This window comes from Aspergillus lucknowensis, assembly GCF_044049455.1.
Source record: "Aspergillus lucknowensis strain CBS 449.75 chromosome Unknown BJX67scaffold_67, whole genome shotgun sequence".
NCBI lineage: Eukaryota > Fungi > Ascomycota > Eurotiomycetes > Eurotiales > Aspergillaceae > Aspergillus > Aspergillus lucknowensis.
In genome coordinates, this window is record NW_027263611.1 from 29,563 (window position 1) to 45,140 (window position 15,578).

At 48.9% G+C, this 15,578-nt stretch overlaps 6 protein-coding genes across 6 annotated transcripts; 2 read left to right on the top strand and 4 right to left on the bottom strand.

Moving 5' to 3' along the window:
- Positions 1-1,997: 1,997 nt before the first annotated feature.
- BJX67DRAFT_375243 (uncharacterized protein) lies at positions 1,998-3,364 on the bottom strand (the record flags this gene model as incomplete). Its single annotated transcript, XM_071031663.1, has 5 exons — positions 1,998-2,250; positions 2,342-2,382; positions 2,431-2,726; positions 2,797-3,060; positions 3,328-3,364. The coding sequence occupies 5 exons, from the start codon at positions 3,362-3,364 to the stop codon at positions 1,998-2,000; spliced, it is 891 nt and encodes a 296-aa protein (XP_070881424.1).
- Positions 3,365-3,594: 230 nt separating this feature from the next.
- On the top strand, positions 3,595-4,796 carry BJX67DRAFT_296599 (uncharacterized protein). Its single transcript, XM_071026889.1, has 4 exons — positions 3,595-3,987; positions 4,065-4,505; positions 4,561-4,613; positions 4,670-4,796. The coding sequence occupies exons 1-4, from the start codon at positions 3,751-3,753 to the stop codon at positions 4,722-4,724; spliced, it is 786 nt and encodes a 261-aa protein (XP_070881425.1). The 5' UTR covers positions 3,595-3,750; the 3' UTR covers positions 4,725-4,796.
- Positions 4,797-6,600: 1,804 nt separating this feature from the next.
- On the bottom strand, positions 6,601-7,496 carry BJX67DRAFT_375244 (lytic polysaccharide monooxygenase auxiliary activity family 9 protein; the record flags this gene model as incomplete). Its single annotated transcript, XM_071031664.1, has 4 exons — positions 6,601-6,645; positions 6,706-6,944; positions 7,037-7,205; positions 7,257-7,496. 4 exons carry the CDS (start codon positions 7,494-7,496, stop codon positions 6,601-6,603), a joined length of 693 nt encoding a protein of 230 aa, XP_070881426.1.
- A 2,280-nt stretch (positions 7,497-9,776) lies between these two features.
- On the bottom strand, positions 9,777-11,270 carry BJX67DRAFT_296606 (Zn(II)2Cys6 transcription factor domain-containing protein). Its single transcript, XM_071026890.1, has one exon. The coding sequence runs from the start codon at positions 11,152-11,154 to the stop codon at positions 10,120-10,122; it is 1,035 nt and encodes a 344-aa protein (XP_070881427.1). The 5' UTR covers positions 11,155-11,270; the 3' UTR covers positions 9,777-10,119.
- Positions 11,271-11,452: 182 nt separating this feature from the next.
- Positions 11,453-13,073, top strand: BJX67DRAFT_296607 (aromatic alcohol reductase). The gene is made up of 3 exons (XM_071026891.1): positions 11,453-11,760; positions 11,830-12,243; positions 12,324-13,073. The coding sequence occupies exons 1-3, from the start codon at positions 11,725-11,727 to the stop codon at positions 12,792-12,794; spliced, it is 921 nt and encodes a 306-aa protein (XP_070881428.1). The 5' UTR covers positions 11,453-11,724; the 3' UTR covers positions 12,795-13,073.
- Positions 13,074-13,284: 211 nt separating this feature from the next.
- BJX67DRAFT_375247 (glycoside hydrolase) lies at positions 13,285-15,555 on the bottom strand (the record flags this gene model as incomplete). Its single annotated transcript, XM_071031665.1, has 5 exons — positions 13,285-13,523; positions 13,560-13,785; positions 13,816-13,830; positions 13,864-15,069; positions 15,526-15,555. The coding sequence occupies 5 exons, from the start codon at positions 15,553-15,555 to the stop codon at positions 13,285-13,287; spliced, it is 1,716 nt and encodes a 571-aa protein (XP_070881429.1).
- Positions 15,556-15,578: the final 23 nt, after the last annotated feature.

Genomic DNA, 15,578 nt, shown 5'->3' on the forward strand with positions numbered 1-15,578 from the left:
TGAAATCAACTAGCTTGTTCCGACGTCTGCAAAGGACTTTTAAAGATGCGGCCTAGATAGAGTATAAAGCTTTGATTAAGCTCTGGACTATTATCAATGTAATCCTGCGCTTTTCCAATACTTCGACGAAGTCCTCGTATAGTAGATAGCGACGATACTAAGCTAGATAGCGGCAGTGGCGTAGTATAGATCTGAAGCTCAGGTGTAGGACTTTTTGCCCTTTACAGCAGTCCTAAAACCTCTATAGGATTAAATAGGTAGAGGCCTCGCTTTCTAAAAGCATCTCAAATTATCCGCGCTTTAAAAATTTGCTTGCGTACGCCTGGAATCTCCTTTAAAAAGGCACCTTTGTCGTCGGTTTCCACGTCTAGCCCAGCAAGAAAATTGTTCCGCTTTCAATAATAGTATTTATTGTTATGGGATGAACAGGGATGGATCTTCCTATCTAAGCGTGCCGTGTGAACAAGAAGGAATAGCTGAAGAACAGGAAGTCGAGTAGCGGTCAGATGTCAACAAATAGGGCGAGAAGACGGTATGCAGCGGCAGAAGCGAGGTCCTGCCAAGCTGTACCTACTGGCTCGTACAAGCCCATAGAACTCATAACATTTATACACCTGAAATGGCTGGCCATCGAGCGGTTGAATAAGGTGTGTAGTATAAGATAGAAAGCAGTACGGAATTATAGAGTTCTGCTTACAGAACTCTAGGAATTCGTATGTTAAGTAGGAACCATAGCCATCAAAAAGTAGTAACCGCGGCTTATTTTTCTGCTGAAGACGGGGTCGTGTCTAGCAATCGAAATGATGAATCCAGTCAAAGCCAATTACATCGGTAGTATAGCCTTTAGGCGATAAAGCTATACGGAAGTTGCTAGGAATCTTTAAATCGTACCATCGCGCCATATAGAAGGAGCCTTTAAAAATGAAATAAGGCGGTAGAATAAAACCGTCTGTAGCGATATATCTTATTGCAGACTAATTCTCCTATCTTTTTGATACTCTGCCTCGTATAGCCTGATTAGGTCTAGTCGTAACGACCTTTTGGGCTTTGCCTTAACCTAATTGGAAGGTAGTTTCGTCGAAGTTGTAGATATTTCAAGGCGGAATCCGCGAGATATAAGGCTCTAAAACATTAAACCAATGCTGAAGTAGCGTAAGATCTTCTGCATCTAATCCCTTTTTATCCTTCGGTTTCTGTTTAATTAATTTGAGGTCTCTTAGGAGGCGTTTTATAAAGCGATAGACCTAGGCGTTGCTAACTATACATGTCTTAATCGATTGAATTCCGCTGGAGAATTTGATTTGCAGCAACTTCAATCATTACAGGCGTAGGAGGAGAATAAAGTTAATACATTTATCGAATCCAACGAATGAGCGCTTTTCTTGCAAATCGTTAAGCGCTTTAGTTAAGGTAGGACGTGAAGGTCGAGTTGCTCGTCCTTGGAGACGTTGCCCGAAGTCGCTGGTAAGGAATATCGGATTCACGCGACAACGCGCTAATATTCGGATTTTCGACGCGTCTAGCACCTTCGAAATGCGACTCTCGATTCCAAATTGGAATTCATGATGGTGGTGGTGGTGGTGGATAGCAGCTGAAAAAGCCTTCAAATTTATCGTTGAGGTGAAAATTATCGTTGTGGTGAAGCAGACCAACCCTCCGAAGGAAGGGGGTCTGCTTACTAGAGACGGCTAAAACTTAGAGCAAATCTCTTGAGCGTAGAAGATGCTGAGCTTATCCAGATAGTAATTCATCAACCCAGCACAGAAAGTGTGTGAAATATACGTAGGAACTGGAATGGATTTTCTCGGTGATGATGGCATAAGAAATTTGTGGTAGGCAATACATTGGCATCTCCCAGACATGGGGCTTGCCAGAAAATCCGAACCTATGGTAAATTTTCAAAACATCACTTGAAAACACGAGCTACAGTAGTAGGCTATGACGAGTGTGAGTGCCCACCCAGCACGACAGAAAAGAAGGCTGATGCCCCAATTCGTTCAACTATCAAATGGCTTGAGGGTGTTTGCCATACTGTCGCGGACGATCTCCTGTGCCCATGACGGAAATCCTCGAACACCGGAGAGGAGAGACAACCGAGCTGGGAGAATAAGCTGACCGCCGCGCCCTGAATAAAGCTGACTGACGATGGCCTCGGCGACCGTCTCTGGGTGTAAGCAGAATTTGTTGAAACTGCCATCTTTGACTAGTTTCTCAACAAGCGGAGTTTGAGTCCAAGTCGGGTGAACAATGCTGCCGATCGAACAAGATCCCATAATCAGTTTGTTTCAAGGTAATCCAAGAGCGTAGTCACACCATGATTGACATTATAGGAAAGACTCACCTTGTGCGAACCCTCGGAGCGTTATATTTATGCTTCAGCTCCTGTGTAAGTCATGCAAGAGCAGCGGCCTTTGACGAAGAGTAGCTCACGTTCTGAGCCATTGTAACGAATGAAGCCATGCTCGCTACTGTGACAATATGACCGTGATTATGTTCAATCATGGCCGGTAGGAACTGCTTCACGAGATAAAAATGAGCTAGTACGTTGGCATCAAATATTTTCTGGATCTCTGAATTTGACTCGTTAAGGATTGTTTTGCCGAATCCGATGCCAGCATTATTGATCAAAACGGTTGGATTGCCGTGCTGCTCACAAATCGTTCGAGCGATCTCTTCAACCTTCGTTGATGATGATATATCTGCTTGGTAAAAGAAGACATCGTCGGCTGCCATTATCAGGTCAGCGAATGGTTTCCAAAGCGCCTGGCAAGAAAAAGCGCCTGGCAAGACAATTACCTGTCTTTCCCTTGGGCGGGGCAATGTCAAGTATCACGATCTGGGCGCCACTTTCTACAAGGCGGGCAGCAATTTTAGCCCCAATCCCGCTAGACCCTCCAGTAAGAACAACGACTTTGTTCTTCCAATCCCAATGAGAATTTGGCGTAAAAGCATTCAGATGAAGAGCGGAGAGCCGATCATTGACTTTGCGAAGGACTCCTAATCCAAAGAGGGCGGCAATAGTGTATTTTAAGCTCGGCCTCAGAGCAAGGGTAGATGTGACTGAAAATGATTGCAAATCTTCGGGCTGTTTCGTGAGGAGGTAAAGCAGCGGACTTGTTAGGATCGGCTGCAAGAGAATTTGCAAGGGATACTTCGAAAGTCAACCCTTCTCTTGGCAACAATGATGACATGACGGTTACGGCTCTCTCACACAGGATTGGAGTTGTTGCAAATGTGTGCGGTGAATAGAGTGAATGGTTTTGGTTTAATTCTGAACATGATTGGAGGAACTTGCGTTAATTTAAATTCCTTGTTCCCATGGCACACTCGGAATCCTGAATGCGGAGGTAAGTACTGAAACCATGCTCTTCCGTTTCTCTTCCGCTCCATGGGCAGAACGCCTGGTGGCGGAAGCAATTGGGGTCGGAAACGTGCGACTTTCTTGTCTCCGATTGGTGGGAATCACAAAATGTTGCACCCGCAGTTAGTCCACAGCGGCAAAGCATCCCCGCACTCCCCCAGATGCCCCGCATATTCATTCCAGAACTTGGACCGTGAAGGTTTTCGTTTTGAGTTCAAATTTCATGCAGCGAAAATCGAGATAAATATTCACTCCCCGCAGCCGAATGGGATGTTCAGGTATTGGTGATCATCGCGTCCCAGGAATATTTAAGTAGGGTTCGACGCAGTCATCGCGAGTTCCACAGTGATCTATTTTGAAGCCGTCTTCTTTTTGTTTGGCTTAGACACATGCAGGATCCAACGATGGTTGAAGCAAACATTGTGAAAAAGATGGTCAAGCCAGTCAGAATGCCATGGTCGTCGGGTCGCTTGTTAACTGATGCTGAAAGGGACCGCAAACGAAGGGTGAACCGTGAATCTCAACTTCTTCGCCGGCAAAGAATAAAGGAACGGCTGCAGGCGTTTGAGTCGCGGCTAGGCAAGGTAGAGGAGCATTATGACCAACTTTGCCGCTCCCAGCCTACGGTGAGGGTTTTTCGGCCCGCCCTTTGTGTCCCTCGAACTTGGGAACGCCGGCTCTAATGGATCTCTTTCTCTATCAGGCGCAGCCCCCTTCACAACCATCCTCTCAGAACAGCTCTGAATTTGCGGAAGAGCCTACATTGGGGGGCACTTTCGCATCAGCCCAAGATGCCCCACTAGCCTTTTCAGCCCTCCGTTCAATTCGCATCATCCAGACCCCCTCCACGGCAAGCCTGCCATCCCTCGTCTCCAAAGCTAACCAGAATACTACTCTTCGTGATTATCTTGAGGAAGCGCTAGAGAGTGTGTATTCGGTGGATCCACGACAGGTCTGCACGAATGATATTCACAACCAAGATGCCTTGATTCGAGGAGTTGTTCTGGGATGGAATGATCTTCAGAAAGAAAGCTTCAACTGTCCCTTATGGAGAATCCTCTCATGGGCAGATGAGTTGTTAACAGCCAGAACTGCAATAGCCACTAGGCTAGCCCTACTTCGGGGAGCGCACCTAATGCTCATGGTGTGTCAGGCTGCTGCCGGATGTATTTATAGAAAGATTTGCTGACTTTCTATAGAATCTTATCTCTCCAGATCGGGTTCCAAGTCTTCCGCGATGGTTTAGACCTGGGTGTGTATGGCCTGCTTTTTGATTATCCCATCACCTCACTGATGAATTGTGAACAGGAAATTTCAACTTTATATCTCGCATCATGTAACATGCGATTACTTTCCATGGTAAATATTCATCGTCTTTATTCGCCATGGAAGTGTGGTGGCGACTTGGTCCCTTCCAAAGCGCCCCTGTGACCTTCTAAGGAATCAACAGACAGTGCTGACCGACGACAGGCCTCAGTTCCGGGATCGGCTGATAATTTATGATTACCCAAAACTGGATGATGCTCTCCTGAGTCATTTCGTTAAGAATGTTCATTTTGCATGGTCATCCTCGCCAGCTCGTACGATTGAAATGGATGAAACTTCCGGCAAATACCGATTCTCTAATCAATTCCTCGAGGCCACCCAATTGATGCAGAACTTCAAAATGGGCCGGGAATTTTTCGAAGTCTATCCAGCAAGCTTTTATGACATGAGAGTCCTGTCAGACCCTTAGACAAAGTCGCATCGATTGTTTCGATGTCCATTTCCCTTGTGAACTAAACAACAGGAGTTTCGCAAGCTACTCCGGCTGCACCGATCTATCTGTCTTTAGTTACAACTTGTTTTCAGAACGGATTATTGCCGCAAGAAGAAGAGATTTCGTTCTCATAGCAACCCGAATCAATCCGGAGGCGAGGCATCCGGTAGATTATCCGTAATATAATTGACGAACGATAGTAACGAAGTTAAAATGATATTTATATCGTCACCGACAATGTCAAATTGAAGACGGATCGAAATGCCTATCAAATGCCGACTCCGTTCCCATGAACGCTGAGGGGACCCGTGGTTGCAAGTCCTGCCACCGCGAGTATGTCCAGTTTGCCATACATCGTCCCACTTAATATCATGCGGATCCAATCCAGATATGTCCAATTGTTCGCTTCTGATAAGTGCTGTTGCAGTACACCGTTCAAACGCTACATCTACAACACAGGGGGAATCTTTCGCAGTAGATAAGAGAGATGACTAAAGTTATGATGGAAGCTCAAGCGGGGGTAGTTGGTGTACACAGGTCACGGCAGCTGGTTCTAAAGGTCAAGTGACCCATACCCTGGCATGTAATGCCAAGCAATCAATAAGCAAATTTCGGGTCGCGCGAGTTATAAATAATACTACTATTTTTTTCCTTTCGCGCGATCCTTTCTTATCTTTTTTAGTAGATAGTTTACTTTTCTTTTTCTTTTTCTTCTTTTTCTATTACTACTGCCGGGTCCTTTATTAGAGTAGTTAGGAGGACGGGCTATAGAGAAAAGAGAACGGCGCGCCATGGTCGAGTAAGAGTTGAACAATCTTATCGTAGCTATTCTCAGCGTGTGATAGGTCAGGGGCAGCGCCGCTAGTCAACCCGAAGCGGCCCTTGCCGGCTAAGCAGCTACCATATTTGGCGCTCCTGGAGATATGGGAAATGGCAGACTTGCAATATTTCAGGCGACCGAGACATTCCTAGACGCGTATTCCTCCTCTAGGGGTCTAGAATGGGCTGCCACCGAGCTTAAGTGGCTTGGGCAGCGGGGCTGTGGGTACTCCTCTTCTATGCGAAGGAAGAGACTGTTACGGTCAGTGGCGGTCTTGCTACACACATCTTGTCCAGGAGGTAACGGAGTGTCTGCACCCCAGGGCGGCGCCGATGCACCCAAGATCTGGTTGTTTTGCTCTCTACCGATATGCACCTTGTACGCATGGAATACCGCTTATCTTGGCTCAGAAGTGTAGGGTCTTTTGGAATTATGTTTGAAACATCCCTTTAACTGTATTGCGTGTCAAAGTATGCTCAACTTTCTGGACAGCCTCGAGTTGTTCAAAGTAAAACGTCAAATGAGTGTACATGCGCAATACGAAGTTCCCGCGTCACTCGAAGATACAGCAGAAGAAGTGAAACACACATTCAGCCCCGATATCCTGTCTTCCCTCGCGTGTCACAGCTTGGACGGCGCATGTCGCCAATGCATGCTACACTACTCAAACCATACCGGGGGACCCGGGATGACATAAGATGTGGGCTGCAAAGACTCAGTTAGCCTTACAACCAGGCACGGAGCGAGAGTTTCAAGCACACATACAGGAGGATAATAGTTGTTGAAATGGATTCCAGGGTCCTCATTGCTATAAAGTCCAGGAATCGCAACCAGGGGCCCAGGGTTGCCATTGCCACCGCCGGTCACCTGGACCTGGGCGCAGTTGAGGAAGAACTGCGCGCTGTTGGCGTTGGCTGCATTGTGGACACCGATGTGCTCGATTCGAAGCAGATACGAGCCATTGGGTAGAGAGGGGGGCAGTTGGAAGGAGTAGCTCGTGATGCCTGGGAAGCAAGGTAGCAAGCGTTAGCTGTTCAAAACTGTCCGCTGGGCATAGCAAGGAAAGGTAAACAGTAATTTTAGGGGAATGACTCACCAAGTTGAGGCCACTCAATCGATCCAGAGGAAAAGTCCGGCCCCCATTCGTTGATCTTGAACCAAACCTCTCCATCTCCATCAAAGTTTGAAGGGTCTCCGGGTGCCTTTGCCATATATACCAGCATAGGTCCAATATGGCCGATAGAATTGCTTAGAGTAAAGCCGACCTGTAGGAGGATTAGCCGTCAACCTTGAGATATAGATTGTTTATATGGTACCGTGGATCCTGCTTGAACCACAGCGGTCTCGGTCTGGGGACCCGACGCAAGGCCGCCCTCGTTGCATCGCATATCAATGGAGTTGAGGTCCAATAACGGGTTGATGTTGTTGGTGTTGAAGCGCACGTATTTGAACTCCGGCGTGGGTGTGCCATCAACGATCAACGAGGGGAACTTGTAGTGGGCCATAGCGGACCGGGAGAAGAGCGCAGCCGTGGTGAGAAGAGTACTGAGCTTCATTTTGAGACTCATGCTTGATGCCTATAGATGTTGCGGAAGAAGTACTTGTGTCTTCTGAAGACGCGGACTGGAAGGAGGACGGGTGGATTTATATAGGTTGACGATCAAATCAACTCAGTCTCCTGATGAGAGGCGACTGAAGCTCAATTCTCCGATGGTGTACATGGTAGTACACCATGGGATAGTGCAACTGGAAATTAAACCGTTTCATCATGCGCGAAGTATGTCCGAGCCTTGATTTCATTTCAACCAATTCCATACCCCTAGCTTCACCATCCCAATGGATCCTGGCCAAGCACTGCAAAATGTATTCACCGAGACAGGGTGCAGTCCTCCTGACACCTGAAGACGACGCAACTAAGCCCCAAGCCTCGTATTCATGCCCATGCCCCCACTGATGTCCAACCCCCATCCGCCGACTGCACCCCGAAGAAGGCCCGCGCCCCCGGATTTCGTTTCTCCACATTCTGCAAGCCCAGCAAGACTATTCAAGCTGATGATTGCTTTTCCGAACTTTCCGACAACCCTGTCCCTTGTGAGACAACTGCTTTGCGAAAGCGTGGGATTCGTCACACATGGATTATTATTATACAGGCCATCTGCCGGATTGTACGAAACTGAAATCCCTCGTGTAAAAGGCACAGTAGAAACTCCTCTGAATTGAGTGACGGCATCTAATGATACCGTTAGATAGAGGGAGAGGGTGTGGGGTTTGATCCTTCATCACTCATATCCTGCTACAGATGCCAGTTGAAGGAAGATATCCTCTTTGAGCACCATGCATGCGTAGATTACGCCGACCTATTATAGAGTCCCATCCCTTTCACACAACAACAAGTACAATTGGGAAATGAGGTTTAGATTATGTAGCCAGTGGGTAAAGAGTTGTGCCAGGAATTTTCAGCACTGAACTCGCCTGTATTCAGGATTGGGGCTCTCAGCTGGAGGCAACGCCTAACTTTGTCTCGGGTTGGCGGGATTTACTAAAATTACTGAATTTTCAGCGCATGCTGCTGACTGATGAAGTATCGCTGCAAGTAAGCCAAGGTTGTCTTGGGAGATAGTATACCCTACAATGACACATATGGATGGGTATAACAGGTTTTTGAATGCAAAAGAAAAGGATACTCGTGGTAATATTTGGTTTCTTGGAGGACTAGTTTATATCATTGGTCTCAGTCGCACTTGCGTTCTGGCCGCGCAACTGTTCAACCCTCCCCCGTTCCGATAAATAGCTTCCAAACCGCACGCCGAATCCATCGGGGTCGGTGACGATGAAATCCCGGAGGACAAGCAGCCGGTCTCCAAGTTCCTGCTCAATTGGATACCCCAGTTTCTTGCACTCCTTGTACTTAGCATCCACGTCTGGAATCATGATCCGGATATTCCCGCTACCCGGTTCCTGGTTGGGCCTTGCCTTGTCGGACCCGGGCTTCACCTTCAGAAATAGCAGGCATCCATCCCAGGAGAATTGTGCAAAAATACCGGGATAGCTCCAGTCGAGGGTGAAACCGAGAGACTTGTAGAATGCAATAGAGCGCTCCAGGGATGTAATGTATATTTCAAGGACAAGCTGCTGGCCGGGGGTCGCGTATGGCGTTGGATGCGGAGGTTGCTCGATGGTGGAGGTTGGTGTCATCTTGACTGATGTGTCTTCCGGGGAAGTTGTCCGTGATAAGGATTGATATTTCTCAGCGGATCAGGTTGGTACTCGGCGTATTTAAGCACCATGGTTCTGCATTTTCCGTGCAGGACGTGTCCGCACATCCAACTTTGGGTGGAATGAGTCATAATAGGCCACGTTCGCTTCTGGGAATACGAGATGCTTGCATTCACGAGGGAGTAACAGTGTTCGGAAAACTTAAAACCACCAATCGGAAACAAAATCTGAGGACCTGTGAAATTTACGCCGAAAATGACAGCTTTTGAGGCCAGAGAAGGCCAGCTTCCACCGGTAACTTTCAACAGCGACCTAGCGGCTGGTCGCTCTGCTGGAGGATGGGTACCGAAAGGAACAGAAGAATGAAGACAGAGAGCTCACGGCTCGGTGGATTCGTGATGATTTGAATGGGTGGTAGGTGGGATTATCCCTCTCCGGAGAGGAGAGAGAGAAGAAAAGAGAGAGGAGGACAAAAGCGAGGCTGATGATGAAGCAAGCTCGGCGCCCTGCCGTCATTATTCTTGCTGGGCAGAAACTCGACGCTTTAATTCATCAAGCGGCCATCACCCCTCAATCCAGCAACTGTGAAATTCTGTCCACAATGTTGTAAATACAATACGCCTTCATATAAAGCCAAAGACCCTTCACAGCAATCAAAACCGAGCGCCAGAGAAACGTTCTCGTCTGAGTGGTGTTATACAAGGATGTCCTAGGTATATGCACATTTACTATGGTCAATGGCCTTGGTGCCGCTCTTCGCACCCCACAGCATGGCATCTTGGGTTGGACATGTCGTCACCTAGCCTGCTGAATGTGAAGCGAGCAAAATACGGTTCATTGATCCTTGAGCGCTATGTTCGATGATTATTCCGTACAAGACCCAGACAATCCAGTCGAAGGCACTCAAGGACTTGTTTGTCTATTGCATGGAGGTCTTTGAGCTATGATACATAATCAACCATCTCAGCTACCTTCATAAGCATTTATTGGTGGGAACGGGATGCTGGAGATAGGCAATCCCTTGCACGCGGCTAATATGAGACTTCCGAACGTCGTGACCTGGTGAACCCGACCCGCTGCTAGCATATCAGAGTATTCGCGAAGAGACACCATTGAGACCGGCCTGCTTGAAGTGGCTTTTTCCCAGCTGTCCTCGGATGGTGCATCCCACAGGGACGTGCGGACATCGAAAGGTAATGCGTCCACAAAGGGAGTTCGCATCGAGTAGTTTCGCTTCCCCAGCGAATATGCGCCACATAATATATAGGAAACGATGATAGTCCGCCGGACACTTTCTGCAAACAGCCACGCCCGTCGTAGACTCAAATCACCGGGCAACTGGATCGGAGCCTGCTCCCAGAGTCGTCGAGCCAGGCTCGCAAGCATGCTGTTGGTGTATTCCGCATACTCGTCATCTTCGTCGCCATGGAAGATCAGAATGCACTGGGCGAGAATTAAGGCTTGGATGCAGGCAAGGAGCTCTTCAAACGTCGTCACCCGTTCGGCCTGCTGACGAATCTTCGCAGATTTCTGCCTCACGACGCATGCGATAATCTCAAAAGGCAAACTTGTCTGCTCGGACCCGCGAAGCAGTCTGCAAATAGTGTGGATATCGCGGATGGGCTGTGGAAGGGATGAGTCGTAGAGATGAGGATGGATGAATAACGTTTTCATGCCCTCAGCGAACGTGATAGGGAATTGCCGCATGCCATCTATGAGAAATTGGATTATGGCTCGGTCATGAGTCTTGAGAATCTCCACTCGCAGCGATGGGCGGATATGAGTAGTGCCATTACATTTCATGACCTGGCCCCGGCACTGATTGGTTTCGGACAATGCCTGTGCCTTTGCTCTCACAGCCAGCGGGACATTGATATACTCGCAAGCGATCCTTTTGGCCGAGCATCTACTGCACCTGGGCAGGGAACGATCACAATGGCGCTTTCCCTTGGCGCATGCCTCGCACGATCTGCGAAGTGTGATTGGATTCGGCGGCATTAATACAGACGAAGTCAATTACATGGAGATGCGATATGTCATACGATAGACAAGAGTTATTGGTCGTTAGGAAGACAAACATGGATCATAATAGGAGGGGAGGAAGGAAAGGCGAAAAAGGGTCCAAGAGATTCGAAGACAGAGGATTGATAAGGCTGGGATGGATGCTTTTTCTAGGTTGATTTGTCATCGGTTATGAAGTCGAAGCTCTTTCAGGATTAGTCTCCGCAGGTTGCGCTAACTGAATTGAGAAAGATTTCTGGCTTGGGATTTTCGCTGGAGAGAAATTGCGGACAATCCTCGCCAGATGCCGTTTAGCCTCCGCTGAACTTCTCATCTACCTTACGACTCAGATGATGAAGAAGTGGATGAATGACAGATGTCACTATTGTGGTTGATTTATAATGCAGTGGCTGTGTGTGCTCTCCAGCAATATATATTGTGGTGAGTCTTGCCTGCTACCTGATACTCTTGTAGACTATTATTTTTCAATTCTCTCTTTCTCTCTTGAACAAAATCAACAAGACAGGCGGTTCAGCACAACACTGAGATCGAATCTGTTTCACCACCATGACCGATGAAATCAAGAGTGTCATTGTGATGGGGGTACGTGGGCAGGATCCTTCAATTCGATCACCGGTCCAAGTCAAATGCTAACTGCTGCATCATATCCAGGCCGGAGGCAATGTTGGCGCCATTCTGATACCAGCATTGCTGGAGGCAGGATTCACGGTCTCTGCCTTGATTCGACCATCCACAAACGCCACCTTCCCAGCTGGTGTTGTAATCCATAGAGCCGAATACAGTGATTTTGCGGCCCTGGTTACGGCATTCCGGGGGCAAGACGCCGTGATCTCCGCCGTAGGCACCTTCAGTGTTCTTTTACAACAAACAGCTGTGGATGCCGCCGTGGCTGCCAAGGTCAAGCGATTCATTCCTAGTGAATATGGCGGTGATACTTCTCGACCGGAGAATGTGAGCTTTGAGTCCTTTCCGGCGGAGAAACGTAAGGTTGTCGCGCATCTTCAGAGCAAAGAAGCAGAAGGGTTGACCTGGTCTGCAATCTGCACTGGGGCCTTCTTCAATTGGGTACGTGGAGCGAATTCAAAGCCCGTAAAATAGAGTGGAGAGAGTGACAGTGGAGGCTGACGACTTCCCATGAAATACAGCTCCTTGAACTTGAAAATGCTGCTATGGGCTGGGACCTCAAGGCCCAGAAAGTGACTATCTTTGACTCTGGGAATCAGCCCTTTGATGTTTCCACTTTGAGTCAAGTTACTCGCTCGATAGTGTCGACGCTGCAACACAAAGAGGAAACGAAGAATACCTACGTCTACGTACGGTCTTTCACAGTCACTCAGAACAAACTCTTGGCCACCTTGGAGAGACTTTCTGGAAAGAAATTCGAGGTTGCCAGGGAGAGTACGGAAATGATTGCTGCCCGCGGCCTGGAACATTTGAAGCAGGGTGATTTTGAAAACGGATACCCAGAGATCGTGACAGCTGTCGGGTATGGTCCGTGGGGATTTCTGGACTTTAAAGAGCGCGCAGAAAAGTGGAATGAAGTTCTTGGGCTACCCAAAGAAGAGAATTTGGATTCGATGATTGAGGAGGTTTTGAAGAGGAAGAATATCATATAGATGAGCATGGATGTTGCAAGTCAGATCCTTGCTCTCTGTTCGATATCAACACTTTTATGACTATATTTACATCGCAAATAACACTGGAGCTTCAAGATGGCCAAGTTCACTGAGGATATACCATCAGTGGAAGTAGATAGAGGCAGACAACTACGACTCCTTCCAAGAACGCTCCCAACTAGCGAGTTCTGCCTTGAAGTCCGCTTTTCTTATGGAGAATTAAGACTACGCGACATTTCCATTTTGCACTGGAAAATGTCTCAATGTAGTACGCTACTGTATGACACGCAAGGAACGTCGAGTCGTCGTTGATTCTAGAAAGGAACAGCCTCCGGAGTTTGCGGAGATGCGCTGTGGAGTGTACGGATGCTCAACAATTTGTACGGGGAAAGAGTAACCAGTGAGGCATAGGGCTTGTCATCGTAATAGATGCCTAACTGGAACATTGAGCCGGACAATGGGCTAGCACAATGCGTAGTACAATGCCCGATTAAACAATCGACCACTGACCGTCGTACGCAGTATTGATATTCCAGCGGCCCAGATCTTTCGCATTGTCCATCGTCACTTTCTCCCCTCCGACTGTCCAGTTCTCGATTTGCAGACCCATGGTAAGATCCTCAGACCCAGGGTAGGTCGTATCATCTGTTGTGGCGATGATCGAGTCCCCGATCGGGACACTGCCGCCAATCAGTCCGTCCAAGTACTGCACACCCGTGACCTTGAAGTCTGCGTAATTCTGCAGCGGAGTCAAACGGAACAGACCAGGACATGGGCCCTCGCAGACAACATTGGAGATGCTCATGCTGATCGTCATGGAGGGGTCAAGGTGGGGTTCTCCGTTGTAGATGGGCGAGGCGCCAATAATGGCAGAGGGGACGTAGGTTTCACTCTTGCGGTAGCGCGTGTGGATGATGTGCAAGGTGTCAATTGTGATCCCATGCACATCACGCGGCTGCCATCCCATCTGGATAATGGGGTCGTTGAACACCTTCCAGATGACAAGATCTGTGGCTGATACACCTGAATGGTATGTCTTGATTCCGTCGTCATTGCAGTGGTAGAACACATCATGCACGTTGGCGTCTGTGTACATCTGCAGCCCATCTGTTTGCATGAAAAACGCCCCGACCTGCTTGTAGTCGAAGACCTCCATGGAGATATCTTCGCGATCGGTGCTGCCGTCCTTCAGGTCCATCGTGTTGAACGGGGGCGAGCTGATAGTTGGACCGGCACTGTGCCAGACCTGGCCGCCCTGGACCCCGCGGTGCCACCACATCCGCAGACTGGTGAGATCGCTCTTCTCGGCAACGTACCCCTTATCGGCATTTGCTTGATAAACGTAGATTTCACCAGAAAGGACGCCGTGCCCTGTGGCGTAGAAGTCCTTATTCGCTGTGGTGTACTCAACGGCACCCTTGACGAAGGCACCTGGAGCAAGATGCACCCAGTAGGTTGAGGGATCCAATTTGATATGTGCAAGGCCCAAGGGTTCCGAGTCGATCCAGTATACGCCGGGAGGGAAATAGACAATGGGGGCACCGCCGATGTCGGCCACGGAAAAGGCACCGGGAACCATGACTTTGGTGTCGGGGCCGTCGAGGGCCGGGATCAGGTCATCAGGGAGAAACGCACTGGCGAAGATGACCAGTGCATTGCGTGGCTCAACCCCTACAATCTCACCGGAGCCATCGGTTGTATAGCCATTACCACTGGAGCGGTAGGTGAAGAGGTCGTCTGCAAACTCAACAGAAAACCGATGGCCACTGGGACTCGCAGGAACCCGGATAACAAGGGCGCCTGCATCGTGCTGGGTGTCGAAAGCGAGGGCTGTCGGACGAATGATGACATTCTCATCAAGTGACTGGCCATCGCGACGCAGAATCCGCACATCGACGTCTTCGCTATGCTCGAATTGACTCCAGGCCATATTGATACCCTCGTCGAGTTCGATGGAGATGCCATCATCGCCAGAGAAGGTTCCATCGCTGTCACCGGGCGTCATGATCTTGCCATTGCCATTCCGCGGGATGGCCTCGTAGACGAATGAATCGAAGTATTTGCCGGATCCTGCAACCGCGACCTGCACGAGGTACTGGCGAGACTGCCTCACGGCGTCCGGCGCCACAGCAGAATTGGAGTTAACCTCACCAGTGTCATGCCACCAGGTACACAGGTCAGTGCCACAGTGAGCGCTAGCGGTCGAGTTTGATTGGCGAGGCAGCACAAGACCATTGGCAATGCCGATGGCCAAGGCCCCGATGGAAAAGAGTACCTTCATTGCCATTGAACAGTGATAATAAAGTATATCCCAGTGGAACGAACAGAAACGAATGTGATGAACAACACGAGGACAAGCAAGGTCAACCACGACAGTTAAATAGTTCTTTGTCAACCCTAATCTAATGTCAGGCTCAGAAGACCCCTCACTCCATTCAACTCTATACAGAATGCCCGAGTCCCATGGCCAGCATGAAACCGCACCTCCACGGTGGCTAAATGATGATCAGCCCATTTTCATTTCCGACAAACCCTACTCCACAAACGTAGAGGAGGGCTGACGCCGAAATAGAGCCGTCGGCGGCTCATGCCGGTGCCAAGGCCATTACTGCAGCCTGAAAGATCACAGACCCGCCGCCCAGTCAGAATGTGGAGACCCCAGACCCCGCACCGGATCACAAAGTCCAGTCGGTCCGTCCTGTGGGATCGTGCCCAGACGACTCCACGATACTGGGATACAACAAGGGGCCATAAGGAGCATCTGAGGCACTGTCGTCACCACTA

What these genes read in the sequence shown, in the direction of transcription:
- BJX67DRAFT_296599 (XM_071026889.1), top strand. Translation starts at nt 3,751, where the DNA reads ATGCAGGATCCAACGATGGTTGAAGCAAACATTGTGAAAAAGATGGTC. An exon ending in TTTGCCGCTCCCAGCCTACG is followed by an intron (nt 3,988 to 4,064) that starts GTGAGGGTTTTT and finishes TTTCTCTATCAG; the next exon opens with GCGCAGCCCCCTTCACAACC. An exon ending in CCGCGATGGTTTAGACCTGG is followed by an intron (nt 4,614 to 4,669) that starts GTGTGTATGGCC and finishes AATTGTGAACAG; the next exon opens with GAAATTTCAACTTTATATCT.
- BJX67DRAFT_296606 (XM_071026890.1), bottom strand. Translation starts at nt 11,154, where the DNA reads ATGCCGCCGAATCCAATCACACTTCGCAGATCGTGCGAGGCATGCGCC.
- BJX67DRAFT_296607 (XM_071026891.1), top strand. Translation starts at nt 11,725, where the DNA reads ATGACCGATGAAATCAAGAGTGTCATTGTGATGGGG. An exon ending in AGAGTGTCATTGTGATGGGG is followed by an intron (nt 11,761 to 11,829) that starts GTACGTGGGCAG and finishes CATCATATCCAG; the next exon opens with GCCGGAGGCAATGTTGGCGC. An exon ending in CTGGGGCCTTCTTCAATTGG is followed by an intron (nt 12,244 to 12,323) that starts GTACGTGGAGCG and finishes CATGAAATACAG; the next exon opens with CTCCTTGAACTTGAAAATGC.